Here is a 21564-nt window from a genome sequence, read left to right on the forward strand (position 1 = left end):
CCATGCTTGTCAAAACCCTTCCTCATTATGCGGAGTATTTCAGCTCTCTAGGCAAGGCTTCCCTTTCTGTACGCTAGGAGGGAGGTATCGCCCTTCACACCCAAGGAGGTGATTTGTCTAAACTAGAGACATTTATCTGAACAAAGCATTGACTCGCTTCATGTAAGTTACACCACTCCCTGGTATCTTGGTCCCTGATGCCCCAGAGTTCCTATAGCCTCCATGCCCATTCCTAGGAGTTGAAAGTCCCCAGATCGGCCCACTTCACACTGAAGGGCTTGAACTGGACCAGGCAAGCCTTCTCATTTCTGCCTCCAAATTAACCTCCATCTTCTTTCTTCCCCTCAGACCGCCCAGGGCTTGCCTGTGTTGAGAGAATAGAAAAATACCAAGATAGTTTCCTGCTGGCCTTTGAACACTATATCAATTACCGAAAACACCACGTGACTCACTTTTGGCCAAAACTCCTGATGAAGGTGACAGATCTGCGGATGATTGGAGCCTGCCATGCCAGCCGCTTCCTGCACATGAAGGTGGAATGCCCCACGGAACTCTTTCCCCCATTGTTCTTGGAAGTGTTTGAGGATTAGACTGACTCATTCTCATAATTCCAACAGCACTGCTGGGTGTCATTTCATTCCATTGCCTAGCTCTTTTTTTGTTTGTTCCTTTATTTCTTTGTGTTGGGAGGGATTGTTTGGGGGAAAGGGGAGGTAGTCCTTGGCCTAGACATGGATGAAATTGCCCCTTGAATGCGGGTACTTGTAACTACTGCATTTTGTTCTCCAGTCCTTTGATGTGAATGCTTTGGAGGTTTTACAGTTGTGGAGGTGGCAGGGGACAATCATTAATTCACCAGCACCAAGCCATCACCAGCTCCCATCTGTCCCAGTCAGAGACTGGAGCAAGCAGAATGGTGCGGCAGAAGACTGAAGAAGACTTAAAACCAAGACAATATCGTCATCTTGAACCGATCCTGATTTTTGCAGCACTCAGATTAGCACATTGCAGACCGCCTTTGGTTAGATGTGGCTTTCAGCTTCCTAGGGAAAGGTCTGAACCAATTTTTATCTATTCAAGAGCATGCTGTTTTCAGCACTCTTTATTCTCTCTTAGCAGCCTAACCTGGAATGTATAGGAATATTTGTTTCCCAACAATTAGCTGTCCTTTCACTGTAATTGTTACAGTCCTATGATTTAATTCGAGTTATACAAGGGCATGACTCAAAGACGTGCAGGTGTTTGACTGATTGAGGCCAACTAGGAAAATCATTTCTTTCAGTAAGCCCAAAGAAATTCGAAGTCTTCACAAATGTCAGTGACTCGTTTCCAAAAATTCACCTAGTGTTACCTCATAGTAAGAAGGCTTCTTACAGTTTAGGCTCAGAGAAAATTCCCACAAAAATCCAACCTATTTTACAGTGTTGTCGCCGTTCAGTGACATCTGACCCCTCACCTCCCAAACTCCTGAAGTTATTCCGCCTGACTGCATCTCTGCTGAGCCGACAACAAATGTCCCTATGGATCAACCCTTCTAACCGAGGAGCGATAACAAGCTGAAATCTAAGTCTTGTTATGGAGGGATGCCGGAGAGAGATTAGTGCGGTTACGTGCTAAGTTGAAGGAAAGGCAGTGCTCTTAGAGCCTCCTCTCATCCCGATGCTCTGAGGTTGCTTCCTTCTGGTCTTAGATCCGGAAGCTCTTTGCTTTTACTCACAGGTGTGTCCTGGGCCCCCTTTTCCCTCTGACTCTGAGGCTTGGCTCTCACCAAACAAAGCCTGGTGCGGCCACTGACTCTCTCTGTCCCTCTGATAGCCTTGCCCTGAAAGACACTCAGCAGAAAACACCTGTAGACCACGCACACGAACCCTCACTCACCTTCCCTGCCCAACCAGCCTCCCCAGTGACGAATGCTGGAGTAGGGTGTGCCCAGACGGCAAATGGTGCCCCTGGTCGCTTCAACGTCAGAAGATGGGCAAAGGATATACCCATGCAATCGAATGTATCTCATTCTTCACTGGCATGGTAGACATAAACTATTCCTCCGCCTGCCTTGTACTGCCTTATCCTGGAGGTATTTGGGAAAATAAGCCATATCAGTGAAACCTGCCTAAAAACCATGTGGATTAATTCTTTTTTTAACTGGCCCAGAAGTCAGGGTGCCTGAGTTCTAGTGTGTGCTGTCAAGTGGTAGATTTGTGACCTTGAGTCTTGGTTTTCTCACCTGATGAATAGGTCATGAACTCTAAAATCCTTCCCATCCTTAACATTGTACTAGTTTGGGGGATGGGAGAAGGGGGGATCAGGTTCTTTTGACGGTTTCTTTCACATTCAAATTTCTAACTTTATTAGACAGAAATTATGGCCCTCTTAACAGTTAAGGAAAGTATATTTGGTGTGGATTCAAAATAAGAATTTGACATACTTCTCATCAGTTATTTAGAGAAAGGCATGATGGCTTTGGGAAAGGAGGAAGAACAGCATTAAAAATCCCAAGTGTGACCAGAAATAATCTGGGAGGAAAATGATTTGTTTAACGTGCTAAAGCAATTATACTGGCTTCTGGGGAGGAAAGAAAACAAGAACAGCACTATGGAACTTGCTAACCAGAGAAAGGAAACAGGTGGAGAGGTGGAAATTATGAACATGAAGTTCACGGGCAGACTACTGGCTTTGACTTATCTACAGCGTTTTGGTTCTGTTTTCTTAGGCAGCCTCTAGCCAGTCTCCTCGCACCCTCATGTTAACATCTCAGCTCCCTCCGTTGACTCTCCTTGGAGAACTACTCTTTGAAACATAAGCACTTCATCACCTTCTCTGCTCCGGGGCAACTCTGAGAAGCTTTTCAGGGTGGGGCAATTTCTCCCTCCGAAGGGAAGGAGAGAAAAGCAAGCAGGGGGATCCTGGAGGTTCTCCTCGGTCAGCAAAGCTCCCCAGGAAAGTCCCTTCAGTTTGTTTGACAGAGATTCCCCAGTGCATCAGACACCCCCAGATTCAGTGTAGGTACAGAGCCTGATCTAAAGCTGCAATGGAATACTTTAGGGATTAACATGATTGGCCATTGGCCCAGCAGTTTGGTAGATCTACAGCGACCCAACCAGCCCCAAGTAAGTACGTTTGACCCTTGGCTCCCTACATGATTGCCTTAAACAGGCAAACCCCGATCTAAAAATCTTGTCGAAGGCTGTGACTACTTTATGCTGAGTAGGACAAGGCTTCAGGTACTTCAGGTTGAAAGGAAAGGCCGTTAAGGACTGAAAGCACAACCCCAGTGGTCAAGGTGACTCATTCCTTCTGTAACTGATTGAGGTTACTTAGTGCACCTCAAGACTCCATCCTATAAAACTCGATTAGGAGGGATCTGCTCTGGATTATTTTAAACATTTTTTCTTATGTTGTCCAGACTTTCAAATCAAATGTGGACTGACTGAAACCCTTCCCAGTGGGGAGACATCCCAGTAGAGGAGAACACACCATACAACTGGGATTCCTATTTATAAATCACTTAAATTTGGGGTGTCCGGTGTGGTGTGTATATGTGTGTGTGTGTGTGTGTGTGTGTGTGTGTAACCCTCAAGTGTACTTTGCTCTTCAATTAGACATGAAGCGTTTCTAGAAATAGTGACAAAAGTTAAGATCTTTTCTTCTTTACGATTCTGCTCAAAACACCACGTGCTGCCTCCGAGCTTTTTCTAGCCACATGAGCCTCGGTCCTCAATGGCACACTCGCCGTGTTGCTGCCTCAGCCCTGTGATGCCTCTCACCTGTGCCCCGAGAGACGCCTCTTCCTCCTGCAGCGCGGTCATCGGGGTGGACCGCCCAGCCCGGCTCCACCCCCGCGTCGCCCCTGAGTGAACAGGGGTGCAGGCTTGGCTCCTCCTCAACCCTAACCCCCCTCAGACCCAGCCTCCACGAACTGCGGATGCCCTCAAAGCATGTCACTGTCCGTGATAACATTTTTATTCTATGGACCTCTAACCCATTCGTGTCATGTTGACCTTTTGCTGCATGAGTCATAAAATATGAAACTGGTCTTATGGTTTTTGAAACGTAGCCAGCAATTGTAAGGCTAAACCTTTTTCATAAACTGAATTGAAGTGAATAACCAGGCCACAGTTCCTCTTCAAAAGGAGAACGCTTACAGACATTTGAATCTCGTTGTCCTTTCCAATGGCTACGGCATCAAGGTTCTAAAATAAGCTCATAATTTTTCCTGTTATTTTAATAATATGGAAATATTAGCATAGTGTTTCTTTTGATAGGGACAGACTATAATCCATATTTAAATTTTATAGAGAAGAAATTTTATTGTACTGTGATGTAGATATTTATTATCCAGGTAAGGATTTGCCCGGTGTGTATTTTTTACAATTGAAACATTTTACTTTAATCTTTAAAAGAAAAATAAAAACTTTAAACACACACACACACACACACACACACACACACAAACAGACTAAGGGGAAAAAAGGTTTGGCCTTATCACAGAAGTTTTACTGTGCTGTACAAATGTTTGCAAATGCAAAAAGTGTGCATTTCTAGTGTGTTTCTACATTCATTAATGCCGCCTTCAAGAGCAATATCGTGCAGGTAAAATGCTGTTTGTGGCTTTCTGTTGCACAGTTAAAGCTGACCCACCTTATGCACAAGACAATCAGATATAACTCTGTCCTCCTCAGGATGCAGATAATACCCATGTACGTTACGGAGCACAATGCAAGACAAAGGAAGACACTTTGATTACATGTGTATTGCTGACATAGAAGATATCAGGGCATGCATGAGTTGACATTATGCCACTGCTTTCTTTTGGTTCTTCCTAATTGGCATTTTTCATTTGATTATAGAGCCAAATTAGTTATGAAGCCTTTCTTCAGAGAAAACACCTTTTTTCCCCCATCATGTTTTCATGTCCTGAGAATCAGAAAAATTCAACAGAATAGGAAAAGATTTACAGTCATCGGAAGATTTGTTTTGCAAACGGTGTTAAGTGATATTGCTAGATCGGTAATATTTTTTTCAGCCTAAAACTCTATTGAAATCTGTGATCAAAATGTTTTAAACTATCCAAAATGAAAATTTGTATATTTGGGAAAAATGGATTTTTACATAGCTTTTGTATGCAGATATTAAATTGTAATTATGACTATAGCGGGCATAGATAAACTCATAAGCTACAATTCTAAAAAAGAAAAAAAAGAAAAAGCTTATAACGGATATAATTTCCTGTCTCTTTCTTTAAATATTATTTTCTACATAAGCACGGGGTTGCCTACTCTTCTCATCTTGCTGCTTCCAAAGGAAGGAAAACAGGGATGTAAGGGCATTTGTTTCATAAACATCCACTAGAATTAGCAAATTTTCTTGGGAGGAGGGCATGGGGGGATGGAGGGAAGTAAAAGGCTAATGGGAGATATCCTCTTTGGAAGGGGCCACAGAAATGGGATGAGGAGGGAAGAGTGAAGTTTCTGCAGCTAAAGGACTACATTCATCTTTTTATCTCAAAATGTTCTAGAATATTATTAATGGAATTATACTACCATCAGCTATCAATATATGTCTCAATCCCCAATTCTCTGAACACATGTGAGTTAGGACTCTCGCTGTGATGAGTGGCAAAAAAAAAAGCACCTAATGGGAATATATTGTCCATAATATCTGGAAAGTCCAGGAGTGAGATGGCTTCAGGCGTGGATGGATCTGGGCACTTAGTACGTCAGGATGTGCCTCTTTTCATCCCTCTGTGCAGATTTCCCTTTGTACAAATTTCCTTCGGGTGGACTTCATGCTCACATAGCCTTTCCTCCTATGGTGGCCCCTGGTAGCTCCAAGATTAGCCTTCTAGCTCCAAACCAGTGGAAAGAGAGTTTCTCTTCCCCAACAGTTCCAGTGAAAATCCTGAGCCTACTCCTCACTGGCCCAAATTGAGTCATGTGCCCATTCCTGAGCCAGTCACGGTGCCAGGGAGGACGGATATGCTAATTAGCTTAATCCTCTGAAATCCTGGAACTGGGTGGAGGACAGAGGGATAACGAGCCCCATCTAAACTGGACCAAGGGTTGAGTCAGGAATGGTTCCTCAAAGAATATTCTAAGTCTTGCTACTATATAAGAAGTGGGAGGAACAGCAAGCAAGCCAAAGAACAAATGCCCACAGCAATGGTTCAGTCTGAAAGCACATCCATTTTTGATTCAGCAACAGGTCTCCTGAACAGAGAGGAAGCTCAGCACGATTTGGCCAGGTCGTGCAAGACCATCTTCTGAGGGGCCAGATGAACCACTGCATCTCCGGATGGTTCCCGTGGGACTGGGGAAATAATTCATCTACCAGCTGTCTCCTCCCACTATCAAAATGGGATGGACGCCCCTCTGGCAGGTTGTACACGCCTGGCCACAGAGCAGCTCTGGGGGTGTCTCTTGCTTCGGGAGCAAAAGCAATGCCCCAAGTGGAGAAAGTTCTCTCCACTCCCACAGCTGGGCACAGCCCATCTAGACTGGGTGACCGACCAGGTGGCGAGTGGGGTGAAACACATGGCCCAGGCCCTGGGCAGACAACCAGGGTTAGAGGATCTGCAACGATCTGATACGGGGCTCCTCCAGCCAACAAGTTCTATGGCTGTCTGGAGAAGGGGCACCAATTCCAAAGAGAATCGGGAAGCTCCACAAACAGCCAAACCTATATTTCACTGTACCATGAATTTGGATGCATACAGGCTTTTAATTTGATATAAACTGATCATGTAAATTGTCCACTTGGCTACATTTCCTAAGAGTAGCTGAAAGAACTCAACAGACCATTGATTTAATTAAATGATATTAGTTGTTCTTACAAGGCCAAATTTTTTTTTCCATATAAATATCTAGCTGAAAATTTTGTAGAAGCCAAGAGAAATTTTTATTTTTTCCATACAAAACCTCACTTTGGTGCACACATGTTTGGAATCAATACATATGAAAAGTGAAGTCAGATGATGTGGCATGAAAACTCTTCTTTTTTAGGATAGACTGAAACCATCATCTTTATTTTCATTTGACTTGTTTGCACTAATTGCAATGAGGGAGGGCAGATGCATATAGAGTAAACCATCTTCAAGTTAGCAAGTTTGAAAATTCTTGTGCCCACAAATCCCAATAGATATAGAGACATGAAAAACACCCCTCAGTTTTCCCCTGAATCCCACAAAGATGCTGCAGTTTTTTGTGTTGTAGATATGCAGGTTTATTTGAATTCTAAGGATTTTATAATTTTCTGTATGGGCATCTTTAGCCTTGAAGAGAGCTTTGAGGATTTCTTTCCATTACCTGGAATCAAAGCCAAATAGGGTCTTTATAACAATAAATTATTTCAAAGGATGAAGAACCCAAAACCAAGGATCATTCATTGGTACGTGAGCTGCTTTGTGAGAATCCAATTGCACATTTCAGGAAGTTCACCTTCATTTTCTCCAGTACTTTGGTAAAAATAGCACTCATCATTTACTCTCCACTCCAGAATCCCAGCAGCCTTCCCAGAGGATGGGCTGGGTGTTGGTGCTGCCTTCTGGAATTCTTCACTGCCACAATGGAGTATATAATAACAGCCCACCACGTAATGAACACCTACTCAAAGTCAGGAATCATACTAGACCCTCTGTATTATACCTTTAATCCTCCGAGTAAACGCACAAAGTAGGTGTTAGTATCCTTATTTGACAACGAGGAAATGGAGGCTCAGTGTGAATAAGCAACTCATCCAACATCACACAGTGGACAAGCGTCAGAGCACATAGGGTCCCAAGATCCGTATCCTTTTTACAACGTGCACTATTAAGACCAGCATAGACTTAGCTCCTGAAGAAAGAGCAAAGGCAACTCTGCTCTGGAAATGTTTACCATTCCCCTTCCAAAGAAGCTCCCCTACCCTAATGCAAAAAGCACGCGCATCCTGAAGAACGGCCACCTGGCCTCTCATTAGGTGTTGTCTATTGCAAAATCACTCATTGGCGTTGCAACACTTAAGAGTAATTTCTCTCGGCAGGACCTGTTTATAACCCAGCTGACTTCTAGAGGTGTCAGTCTAACAGGAGGACATTTTGTTTGGCTAAGCATTTGGGGGCCCGAGTGACCAGTTAAGTTTGGGGAGAGCCAAAGTGCTCTGCATAATGAAAGGAGGATTTACAGCAATGGAGGTTGAGGGGCTACAGAGAGGACACAGAGAAACACTTAAGATTCAAGATGGGACATCATGCGACAACCCCCTCAGCTTTAGATAATCAAGTTAAAATTGTCAAATGCATGGTGCGGGTGAATTTCTTTTAGAAACAAATGAAAAGGGACATTCAGTTACCACCTTGATATGAAACAACAGAACCCCAGATCAAAGGGGATCTTGATAACACATTATCCCAGAATTCATGGGGGATCCTCTATCTAGTTTCAAAAAAATTGAAAGAACAGTTTTTCAATGCAGTTTCACCTAGCTCCGAAGACAGGGCTCTAGCTGACATCTGGAAGATACATTTATTTAAGGCTGCACATACACAGGAGGATAAGTCACTAAATTGAAGGTCCTTGTGGAACTTTCCACAGGAAAGCAATAAAAGCCTCTTTTATCCAACTTTCACTCTTACCTGCAATTAAAGGAAGACAGCAAAACTCTTAAACCAAATATTAGCAAGCTAACCCAGATACATTAGGGAGAAAATTTTTACAATACTGGCAACATCTGGGGCTTCCCTGGTGGTGCACTGGTTAAGAATCTGCCTGCCAATGCAGGGGACACGGGTTTGAGCCCTGGTCTGGGAGGATCCCACATGCTGCGGAGCAACTAAGCCTATGTGCCACAACTACTGAGCCTGCACTCTAGAGCCTGCATGCCACAACTACTGAGCCCGCGAGCCACAACTACTGAGCCTGGGCGCCTAGAGCCGGTGCTCCGCAACAAAGACGAGCCACCGCGATGAGAAGTCCGCGCACTGCAATGAAGAGTAGCCCCCACTCACCGCAACTTGAGAAAACCCGCGTGCAGCAACGAAGACCCAACGCAGCCAAAAATAAATAAATTAATTAATTAATTAAACAAATATATATATTGGCAACGTCTGAAATGTCATGGGATTAGTATCAGGAATATACAGGTAGGTTTTCCAAATCAATAAGAAAAAGACATGAAATGCAACGGAAAAATAGAATAGTCACAGAAGGAGAAGCCCAACTGGCTAACAAGTATACAAAGAGATCCCCTACCTCACTAGTAATCGGAAATAGGAAAATCGACACCACTTGACCCACAGAAAATACCAAGTGTTAATAAGAATATGAGGAGAGGAGGACCTCATCTCCTGCGGAAAGTGTCCATTTTTCCTGTGGCCAGTGACTCTACCCATAATTCCACTCCTGGGAACACACCCCACACTCTCACACGGATCTACAGGCATTGTCAGCCGAGCATCCCAGACTTTGCAGTACCAGGGAGTTCAGGCTCGGGAAGAGGAGAAGAATACTGGGTGGAGGGCTTCCTACCATGGAAATCACCATAGCATCAGCAACATTGAACCAGACCTGCAGACAGAAACCCGTATGAAACAAGACAGCACCATACCACTGAGGTAAACTACAAACACATGCAAAGGAACTCCATATTTTTACGGGGAATCATATGTAACCAAGGACATATATCAAGCACATTAGACTGGCTGCCTACGTGGAAGACATGAGGAGAGAAAAAGAAATAAAGCAGGAGAAGGGTCGCAACAGGCTGGTGATCCCAACCATCATGAAATGAGAAGGATGCTAATCTCAAGTCCTGCACCTGAGGTCCCCCTCCCCGAAACTGCCAGGCTTTACTTATCTCTTCCCTATCTCTTCCCTGAGTCACCCCTCTTACAGTATTTCCTAGGTGCTGATGGGCATTAAATGATGAATCCTGGTGAGGCACACAACCCACGGCTTCGGAACCCGGGAGATGAAAGCAGAGCTAGCCTGGGGACGACTAGGGGAAGAAAAGAGAGAAAGGGGTAAAGGTCCTGCTTAATACATGGTCTTCCAGCTGCCAAGCCTATTTTCCAGCGAACTCTAATGTGAAACTCCAAAACGTGAGAAAGAGACAAGGCTCTGGTTAAACAGCTCTGTCCATTCAGCCATCCCAAATCCCCAAAGCAAATCTGTCTCTAAAGATTCCCTAAATCTGCATCAAATTTCCGGAAACCTCTGATCTAGAAACCCTTGCATTCATAAGCCAAGTCTGGAGTGACGAATGGCAGGGTCAACTTTATTTAAAGGGCCAGGGTAGAGCCACTAATTCTCCTTAACATGAAGCAACAGTCTACAGAAAGACAGGCGTGGACCTAAGGATAAGCCTCCTGAGACAGGAATGGGAAACCTGAGAGATGGTCTTTTGTGGCCACTGCTTCTGTTCTATCCTTTTAAACCAAAATTAACACACCTCTTTAATTTTTATGAGTCTGGAACTGAATATTCTGTTTGTGCCATGTAAGCAGGTTAAGCAAATTTAAACTGAACTATTTCTGTTTCTTTTGAGTTCCTCTAATTCGGAGGGCTTATGAGCCGGGAACCAAACCATTTCAAATGGAGAAATGATCCAAACGGAGAACAGGTAGCCTGCAGAAGACTTGAGACAGCATTCTAGCTCGCGTGCAAGACACCTGCCAGGTAGAACAGGAAATCAACTTGTTCCGCGTTGCTTCCAAAGAGCGCAGCCAGAATGAATGAATAGAAATTACTCAGAAGTTAATATTGGCCCAGAAGAAGAAAGAATGATGTCACAGTTGAACTGTCTAAAGTAGAAATGGAGAGGACCCCATCACTCAAGGGGTTCAAGCCAAAACTACACTCTCATCTGATAATGAGGCAGCGCGAAGACTAGAAGGGTCAAAGCCAGAGACCTCTCAGACCTCTGCTCCAGCCCCAGGCCACATCATGACCGCGTCCTAGAGGCCCTGCTCCTCACACCTGCTCAGTTTTTAAGCTGTCCTTAAAACTATATTTTAGGTTCTCCGCAAGGAAACACGTGGGATGAACCTCAGTTAGACGTGACTTCTGGTGCCACTTACTTTGAATGTATAATCATCCCCTGCAAAAGCAGATGAGCCAGTAAAATAAAGTCTACCATCTGTCTCTCCATGTTTTTCTTCAACAATCATCCTACTAGCTCCGGAGAAAACCTTTTCTGTGCAGCCACGAATCAGTCAGGCTGATTTGAAACGATCACCAGAGAGCATAATGTGCCAGAATCAAAGAGCAACTCTAAAGTGAGAAAAAATACAGCAAATAAATTCTAGGATCGCCTGACACACTGGGAACATTATGTTGCCAGGGGTTCATCATAACTATGTTGAATACAACAGTCATTATTAAGCATCTCCGTCAAAACATAAATCTTGATTTAACTGCATCTGGTTGAGACTCTGCACATTGGTTGTTTGCCCAGGCATGAATTTATCTTGACCAAAATTAGTCTTAATCAGCTTGGCTTGAGTGATAATGTGGCCAAAAACCATAGCCAGTAGACAGCTTGAGAGGCTTCTCCAGCAATTCATAGATTAGAGAAGAGCAGAACTTTGAAAAATCACTTTGCAAGGAGTTGACACCTTTCCTGCATCTCAGAACACCATGACTCAGTCCAAGCAGTGTTAGCAAAAGCCATGGTTGTCCCCTGCGGAAAGGTTTCCAGGGAGTGAAAAGTGCACGATAGACAGAGTCAGGGCAGGAGGTCTGGACTATGTTGAAGGTCTGCTGTTGGCACTGTTCCTTCTGCGTGCTGCCTTGTGAGATTCAGAGCTAAGAAGATGGCTTATTTTAAACGTCTGTCAAAAGCGGTCATAATTAGAGTCTGACCACTCCAAATCACGGTGGATTACAAGCAAGACTAAAAATGTGCTGGTGCAACTTTTTCCTTCAAAAAAGCAATTACGAGTCGCATGTTTACAAGGATGGGTGACATCTAGTTTGTCACAAAAACATTTCAATTGCAATCAGCCTCATCTTTCCCAGGAATCCCTTCATTTCACATCCAAGGGCTGGCTTCTTTGTCTCCAGAAATGAGACCACACTCTCTCCCTGAAAACATGCACAGATATATCTCACACAGACGGGGAAACTGGGGCAGGAGAAGCGAACAAGCAGCACCACAATTCCAAAAGTATGGTGTCTGTGGCATATAAATATAAAACTGCTGACCCCAGACATTCAAAGAATGTCTATTCTGGACTTCCCTGGCGGTCCAGTGGTCAAGACTCCACGCTTCCACTGCAGGGGGCGCGGTTCGATCCCTGGTCAGGGAAGATCCCGCATGCCGCAGGGTGCAGCCAAAAAAAAAAAAAAAGAAGAAAAGAAAGTCTCTTCTTAACTTGAACCCAAGTATCCCTGGGGTTGCTGAGGACATAGTTTCAGAAGTAAACAAATTTTTATTTTAAAAAGTTTTCATTTCTGGTTTCATCCCAAAAGTAATTTTAAAACTTCTCATAGGGGCTTCCCTGGTGGCGCAGTGATTAAGAACCAGAACCCGCCTGCCAATGCAGGGGACACGGGTTCGAGCCCTGGTCCAGGAAGATCCCACATGCCATGGAGCAACTAAGCCCGTGAGCCACAACTACTGAGCCTGTGCTCTAGAGCCCATGAGCCACAACTACCAAGCCCACGAGCCACAACTACTGGCCTGCACTCTAGAGCCCATGAGCCACAACTACCAAGCCCATGAGCCACAACTACTGAGCCTGCACTCTAGAGCCCACAGCCACAACTACTGAGCCTGTGCACCACAACTACTGAGCCCACGTGCCTAGAGCCCGTGCTCCGCAACAAGAGAAGCCACCGCAATGAAAAGCCCACGCACCGCAACGAAGATTAGCCCCCGCTCGCCGCAACTAGAGAAAGCCTGCGCAAAGCAATGAAGACCCAATGCAGCCAGAAATAAATAAATTAATTAAAAAAAAGAAAACTTCTCATAAAGCATAGTTTTGATCATCCAGATCAGCTCAAAACCAAATAAGAAGTTTCAATTATTCATTTGCATTCATGTTTATAATACCTTTGATGTCAGATAATAATACTTTAATTGTTGCAAGATAATTAGGACCAAAAAAGAGCAGACTTACTACGTAAATGATGCAGGCACAACAAAACCCATAGCATTGTGGCTTACTGGCCTGTGAAGGGTTTGGCAGTGGTCAAGGAAAAAAAAGTAGTGGGCAATGTCGGTTACTGCGATTGAGGATAGAGCCCGGGCTTCCCAGATCTGGGGCAGGTGAGAAGGATCAGAGAGGTATTTGGCACATATACAGGTAAATTTCTTAAAAGAAAATGCATCGCAGTCTTAATTGTATTTTTCCATTAATTATTAAAAGCAAAGCGGTTGCTTTGTCAGTGAAGGGAGTGAAGATATTTGCAATCATTTCCCCGAGGTGTCTTTATTCCACCTTGATGATGGATAGCTTGTGCCATAGGTGAGGTAATCTAAAACAAGGCAGATTTTCTTGCCTGAGGCTAAAAAACATTCCTTGATTGTTGAAGGGAGACCAGAAATGAAATGCGTTCAGACACTGATGGATCCTGAGAAGAAATCCTGCACCTGTCCCATCTAGGAGCCCAAAGTAGGAACAGAAACTGCAGTTAAGTTTGGGGCAATCAGAGCAGAGAGGACTTGGCCTCGCATTCTTGAATGAAGGCGATGAAGTCAGCAAGACCCCACAGGAGAAATGGATGTGTGTGGACGAGTTCCCCAATCCTAAAAGTAACAAAGAAGTGTCTGGACAATTTTGTAAGGTTGAGAGAGGCCCCAAAGTAGCCTGAGTTTAAATAATGCTGCCACAAAATTTCCTGTAGGCCGATGTGACACAGGAGCAGTAGAATTATCACTGCCACAGTGTACCTAAGAATGGCACAGCAACCAGCTGAGAGTGAGGGAGAGAGATTGACTGGAAACAGCTTGGAATGAGGGCCCCTGCTGGGCCTGCGTGGACCAGCAATGGAGCACTGGAGACCTCAGCTGACTGTGGACCGAGGGCAACACACACCAGCTGCCCCACCCGGGACTTCACACCATAATGGAGTTATTCTCCAGTGTTATCGGGCGTCAGGATTACCCAGAGAGCCTGCTAATGCACACATTTAGGGGCCCCGCCCCCAGAGTTCCTGATTCAGCAGGTCTGGGATGGGGATTGAGAATCTGCGTTTCTAACACGTTCTCAGGTCACGCTGATGTGGCCTCGGGACCACACTTGGAAAATCACTGCTAGGATGCACCCGAACCCCCTAACTTATGTGAAACCCAGATATAAGTGGGAACTCCCAGAGCTCATACAATGTGTATACGTATAGGAAGATACTGACATTTCTCATACACCTGCACATGGGAACTAAGATTTGTATCCATCACAGAGATACGGGCAAATAGCTTCCTAAATCTCTACTTGGTTATTTTCTCCTCTGGAAAGCATCACCTCCTATTCTATTGCAGCACTGAATAGAATTCTTAAATATATCCAGTAATATGTTAGTGATTTATTTCTTCAACACTTAATGAAATCAAGGTCATGGGTGTTGGAACCCACTGTCTAAAGTATTCTAAATAAATTATAGACAGGATAGCAATGATTATTTTTTAAATGATCTTTATTGGAGTATAATTTCTTCACAATACTGTGTTAGTTTCTGTTGTACAACAAAGTGAATCAGCCATATGCATACATATATCCCCATATCCCCTCCCTCTTGAGCCTCTTCCCACCCTCCCTATCCCACCCCTCTAGGTCATCGTAAAACATCGAGCTTATCTCCCTGTGCTATGCTGCTGCTTCCCACTAGCTAACTATTTTACATTTGGTAGTGTATATATGTCGATGCTACTCTCACTTCACCCCAGCTTCCCCCTCCACCCACTGGGTCCTCAAGTCCATTCTCTATGTCTATGTCTTTATTCCTGCCCTGCCGCTAGGTTCATCAGTACCATTTTTTTTTTTAGGATTCCATATATATGTGTTAGCATACGGTATTTTTCTCTTTCTGACTTACTTCACTCTGTGTGACAGACTCTAGGTCCATCCACTTCACTACAAATAACTCAATTTCATTCCTTTTTATGGCTGAGTAATATTCTATTGTAAGTATGTGATATATGCCACATCTTTTTTATGCATTCATCTGTCAATGGACATTTAGGTTGCTTCCACGTCCTGGCTATTGTAAATAGTGCTGCAATGAACATTGTGGTGCATGTCTCTTTTTGAATTACGGTTTTCTGAGGGTATATGCCCAGTAGTGGGATTGCCGGGTCATATGGTAGTTCTATTTTTAGTTTTTTAAGGAACCTCCATACTGTTCTCCATAGCGGTTGTATCAGTTTACATTCCCCCAACAGTGCAGGAGGGTTCCCTTTTCACCACACCCTTTCCAGCATTTATTGGTTCTAGATTTTTGATGATGGCCATTCTGACCGGTGTGAGGTGATAGCTCACTGTAGTTTTGATTTGCATTCTCTAATAATTAGTGATGTTGAGCATCTTTTCATGTACCTTTTGGCCATCTATATGTCTTCTTTGGTGAAATGTCTACTTAGGTCTTCCACCCATTTTTTAACTGGATTGTTTGTCTTTTTTTTGATATTGAGTTCCATGAGCTGTTTGTATATTTTGGAGATTAATCCTTTGTCCGTTGTTTCATTTGCAAATATTTTCTCCCATTCGGAGGGTTGTCTTTTTGTCTTGTTTATGGTTTCCTTTGCTGTGCAAAAGCTTTTAAGTTTCATTAGGTCTGGTTTGCTTATTTTTGTTTTATTTCCATTACTCTAGGAGTCAAAAAAGACTTGCTGTGGTTTATGTCAAAGAGTGTTTTCCCTATGTTTTCCTCTAAGAGTTTTATAGTGTCTGGTCTTACATTTAGGTCTTTAATCCATTTGGAGTTTATTTTTGTGTATGGTGTTAGGGAGTGTTCTAATTTCATTCTTTTACAGGTAGCTGTCCAGTTTTCCCAGCACCACTTATTGAAAAGGCTGTCTTTTCTCCCTTGTATGTTCTAGCCTCCTCTGTCGTAAATTAGGTGGCCATATGTGGGTGGATTTATCTCTGGGCTTTCTATCCTGTACCATTGATCTATATTTCTGTTTTTGTGGCAGTACCATACTGTCTTGATTACTGTAGCTCTGTAGTATAGTCTGAAGTCCGGAAGCCTGATTCCTCCAGCTCCATTTTTCTTTCTCAAGATTGCTGTGGCTATTCAGGGTCTTTTGTGTTTCCATACGAAATGTAAAAATTTTTGTTCTAATTCTGTGAAGAATGCCATTGGTAGTTTGATAGGGATTGCACTGAATCTGTAGATTACTTTGGGTAGTATAGTCATTTTCACAATATTGATTCTTCCAATCCAAGAACATGGTATATTTCTCCATCTGTTTATGTCATCTTTGATTTCTTTCATCAATGTTTTATAGTTTTCTGAGTACAAGTCTTTCGCCTCTTTAGGTAGGTTTATTCCTAGGTATTTTATTCTTTTTGTTGCAGTGGTAAATGGGATTGTTTCCTTAATTTCTCTTTCTGATTTTTCGTTGTTAGTGTATAGGAATGCCAGAGATTTCTGTGCATTAATTTTGTATCCTGCAACCTTACCAAATTCATTGATTAGTTCTAATAGTTTTCTGGTGGCATCTTTAGGATGTTCTATGTATAGTATCATGTCATCTGCAAACAGTGACAGTTTTACTTTTTCTTTTCCAATTTGTATTCCTTTTATTTCTTTTTCTTCTCGGATTGCCGTGGCTAGGACTTCCAAAACTATGTTTAATAAGAGTGGCGAGAGTGGACATCCTTGTCTTGTTCCTGATCTTAGTGGAAATGCTTTCAGTTTTTCACCATTGAGTATGATGTTTGCTGTGGGTCTGTCATATATTGCCTTTTTTATGTTGAGGTAGGCTCCCTCTATGCCCATTTTCTGAAGAGTTTTTATCAGAAATGGGTGTTGAATTTTGTCAAAAGCTTTTTCTGCATCTATTGAGATGATCACATGGTTTTTATTCCTTAATTTGTTAATATGGTGAATCACATTGATTGATTTATGTATATTGAAGAATCCTTGCATCCCTGGGATAAATCCCACTTGATCATGGTGTATGATCCTTTTCATACGTTGTTGGATTCTGTTTGCTAGTATTTTGTTCAGGATTTTTGCATCTATGTTCATCAGTGATATTGGTCTATAATTTTCTTTTTTGTGGTATCTTTTTCTGGTTTTGGTATCAGGGTGGTGGTGGCTTTGTAGAATGAATTTGAGAGTGTTCCTCCCTCTGCAATTTTTTGGAAGAGTTTGAGAAGGATCGGTGTTAGCTCTTCTCTAAACGTTTGATAGAATTCACCTGTGAAGCCATCTGGTCCTGGACTTTTGTTTGTTGGAAGATTTTTAATTACAGTTTCAATTTCATTACTTGTGATAGGTCTGTTTATATTTTCTAATTCTTCCTGGTTCAGTCTTGGAAAATTGGATCTTTCCAAGAATTTGTCCATTTCTTCATGGTTGTCCATTTTAGTGGCATATGGTTGTTTGTAGTAGTCTCTTATAATCCTTTGTATTTCTGCAGTGTCAGTTGTGATTTCTCCTTTTTCATTTCTAATTTTATTGATTTCTGTCCTCTCCCTTTTTTTTCTTGATGAGTCTGGCTAAGGGTTTATCAATATTTTTTATCTTCTCAAAGAACCAGCTTTTAGTTTTCCTGATCTTTGCTATTGTTTTCTTTGTTTCTATTTCATTTATTTCTGCTCTGATCTTTATGATTTCTTTCCTTCTACTGACTTTGGGTTTTCTTTGTTCTTCTTTCTCTAGTTGCTTTAGGTGTAGGGTTAGATTGTTTATTTGAGGTATTTCTTGTTTCTTGAGGTGAGATTGAATTGCTATAAATTTCCCTCTTAGAACTGATTTTGCTGCATCCTATAGGTTTTGGGTCATTGTGTTTTCATTGTCATTTGTTTCTATGTATTTTTTTATTTCTTCTTTGATTTCTTCAGTGATCTCTTTGTTATTTAGTAGTGCACCATTTAGCCTCCGTGTATTTGTGGTTTTTACAGTTTTTTTCCTGTAACTGATTTCCAATCTCATAGCGTTGTGGTCAGAAAAGATGCTTGATACAATTTCAATTTTCTTAAATTTTCCGAGGCTTGATTTGTGACCCAAGATGTGATCTATCCTGGAGAATGTTCTGTGTGCACTTGAGAAGAAAGTGTATTCTGCCACTTTTGGGTGGAATGTTCTATAAATATCAATTAAATCTATCTGGTCTAACAATGTTCACTGCAGCACTATTTGCAATAGCCAGGACATGGAAGCAACGTAAGTGTCCATCGACAGATGAATGGATAAAGAAGATGTGACACATATATACAATGGAATATTACTCAGCCATAAAAAGAAATGAAACTGAGTTATTTGCAGTGAGGTGGAGGGACCTAGAGACTCTCCTACAGAGTGAAGTCAGAAAGAGAAAAACAAATACCGTATGCTAACACATATATATGGAATCTAAAAAAAAAAAAGGTTCTTCAGAACCTAGCAGCAGGACAGGAATAAAGACGCAGATGTAGAGAATGGACTTGAGGACATGGGGAGGGGGACGGGTAAGCTGGGACGAAGTGAGAGAGTGGCATGGACATATATACACTACCAAATGTAAAATAGATAGCTAGTGGGAAGCAGCTGCATGGCACAGGGAGATGAGCTCGGTGCTTTGTGTCCACCTAGAGGGGTGGGATATGGAGGGTGGGAGGGAGATGCAAGAAGGAGGAGAGATGGGAATCTATGTATATGTATAGCTGATTCACTTTGTTATACAGCAGAAACTAACACACCATTGTAAAGCAATTATACTCCAATAAAGATGTTAAAAAAAAAAATCTATCTGGTCTATTGTGTCATTTAAAGCTTGTGTTTCCTTATCTATTTTCTGTCTGGATGATCTATCCATTGGTGTAAGTGGGGTGTTAAAGTCCCCTACTATTATTGTGTTACTGTTGATTTCCCCTTCCATGGTTGTTAGCACTTGTTATGTATTGAGGTGCTCCTACGTTGGGTGCATAAACATTTATAATTGTTATATCTTGTCCTTGGATTGATCCCTTGATCATTATGTAGTGTCCTTCCTTATCTCTTGTAACAGTCTTTATTTTAAAGTCTATTTTATCTGATACGAGTATTGCTACTCCACCTGTCTTTTGATTTCCATTTGTATGGAGTATCTTTTTCCATCCCCTCACTTTCAGTCTGTATGTGTCCCTAGGTCTGAAGTGGATCTCTTGTAGACAGCATATATATGGGTCTTGTTTTTGTATCTGTTCAGCCAGTCTGTGTCTTTTCGTTGGGGCATTTAGTCCATTTACATTCAAGGTTATTATTGATACGTATGTTCCTATTACCATTTTCTTAATTGTTTTGGATTTGTTTTTGTGGGTCTTTTTCTTCTCTTGTGTTTCCCGCCTAGAGAAGTTTCTTTAGTATTTGTTGTAAAGCTGGTTTGGTGGTGCTGAATTCTCTTAGCTTTTGCTTGTCTGAAAAGCTTTTGCTTTCTCCGTCGAATCTGAATGAGATCCTTGCTGGGTAGAGCAATCTTGGTTGTAGGTTTTTCTCTTTCGTCAGTTTAAGTATATCCTGCCGCTCCCTTCTGGCCTACAGAGTTTCCACTGAAAAATCAGCTGATAACTTTATGGGGATTCCTTTGTATGTTATTTTTTGGTTTTCCCTTGCTGCTTTTAATATTTTTTCTTTGTATTAATTGTTGTTAGTTTGATTAATATGTGTCTTGGTGTGTTTCTCCTAGGGTTTATCTTGTATGGGACTCTCTGTGCTTCCTGGACTTGGGTGACTATTTCCTTTCCCATGTTAGGGAAGTTTTCCACTATAATCTCTTCAAATATTTTCTCAGTCCCTTTCTTTTTCTCTTCTTCTTCTGGGACCCCTATAATTCAAATGTTGGTGCATTTAGTGTTGTCCCAGAGGTCTCTGAGATTGTCTTCAATTCTTTTCATTCTTTTTTCTTTATTCTGTTCCTCAGCAGTTATTGCCACCATTTTGTCTTCCAGCTCACTTATTCGTTTTTCTGCCTGTTATTCTGTTTCTGATTCCTTCTAGTGTATTTTTAATTTCAGTTATTGTGTTGTTCAACTCTGTTTGTTTGTTCTTTAGTTCTTCTAGATCTTTGTTAAACATTTCTTATATTTTCTCAATCTGTGCCTCCATTCTATTTCTGAGATTCTGGATCATCTTTATTATCATTACTCTGAATTCTTTTTCAGGTAGATTACCTATTTCCTCTTCATTTATTTGGTCTTGTAGGTTTTTACCTTGCTCCTTCAACTGTGACATATTTTTTGCTGTCTCATTTTTCTTTCCTTTTTTTTATGAGTGGGATTGTGTTCTTGTCTTACTGGTTGTTTGGCCTGAGGCTTCTGACACTGGAGTTTGTAGGCCTCTGAGGGTGTAGGACCCAGCATGAGAGCCAGGCAGACTTCCCCAGCCAATTGGGCAGGGGAAATGCTGGGCGTGTCCCCCCCCCGATCTGAGCCCCCAGGGTCCCTCCAGGTGTGGGAACCCCTCCCCCCTCTCAGCCACCCCTCAGGGGCGCTGGTCCTGTCTGGCCTCCATTTCTGCTCCCCCCTCAGTCCCCCCACGTCCTACCAGTTTGCTCGGGGGTTCTTCCCATCTCCTTGGGCACCGGGGTCCCCCACCAGCATCCAGCAGGTGCCCTAGTTGTGGGGCGATGCAAACTCCACGTCTTCCCACTCAGCAATGATTCTTTTAAAATACATCATATCAAGTCACCTCCCTGGTCAAAATTCCCCAGTGGCTCTCGTGTCACTCAAGTTCAGGCCACCCCACGGTGGCCTGCAAGGCTCTCCGTGGCTCAGGGTCCCCCCACCACCCCATCCTCTCTGCACCCCAGCTCACTCACGCTACCCAGCTACACTGACCCATCTCCTGTTCCTGGCAAAGCTGGAGGCCGTCCACACCGCAGGACCTGCGTGTACGTCCCTCTGCCCCGCCCACTCCACTCTTCCTCCAGGTCTCTACTCAAATATTATCACCTTCTCAGGGACGCCTTCTTCTTAACCGATAAAAAGGAGCTCCCTTCCCCTTCATTTCCCTTCACTCTCTTTCTACTTTAGTCCTTTTTTTTTTTTTTTTTTGGCTGCACTGTGTGCAGCATGTGGGATCTTAGTCCCCCGACAAGGGATTGAAGCACACCCCGCTGCAATGGAAGCGGAAAGTCTTAACCACTGGACCTCCAGGAAAGTCCCTATTCCAGTGTCATTTTCTTCACTTATCATGACCTGACATATATATTTTAGTTTTTTTATTTTCTTCTTTGAAGTGTCTACTAGAATGTAAACACCATGAAAGAAGGAAATCTGCTTTGTTGACTGCTAGATCCCCGGGGCCTAGGAAGCGCCTGGCAAGTAACATCACTCAGTCAACGACTGTCGAATGAATGAACAGAAAGGCCCAGCAGCAGACCAACGGGACCAAGAACCCTTCTGCCACAAATGCCCAAAGAGGCAGGAGGGAAATTGTCCACCCCAGGATACACCCCACCAGT

The 21564-nt window shown here is 42.8% G+C and overlaps 1 protein-coding gene across 15 annotated transcripts in view; it reads left to right on the forward strand.

The window, feature by feature from the left end:
* Positions 1-5151, forward strand: part of THRB (thyroid hormone receptor beta) — a 387344-nt gene extending 382193 nt beyond the window's left edge. For all 15 annotated transcript variants that reach the window (XM_068545826.1, XM_068545838.1, XM_068545836.1 and 12 more), the window contains one exon: positions 349-5151. In XM_068545826.1, the coding sequence (XP_068401927.1) occupies positions 349-590 (242 nt within the window). In that variant the 3' untranslated portion in view covers positions 591-5151. The remainder of the gene's footprint in view (positions 1-348) is intronic.
* The last annotated feature ends 16413 nt before the right edge of the window (positions 5152-21564 follow it).

Source organism: Eschrichtius robustus, chromosome 6 (assembly GCF_028021215.1).
Source record: "Eschrichtius robustus isolate mEscRob2 chromosome 6, mEscRob2.pri, whole genome shotgun sequence".
Lineage (NCBI taxonomy): Eukaryota > Metazoa > Chordata > Mammalia > Artiodactyla > Eschrichtiidae > Eschrichtius > Eschrichtius robustus.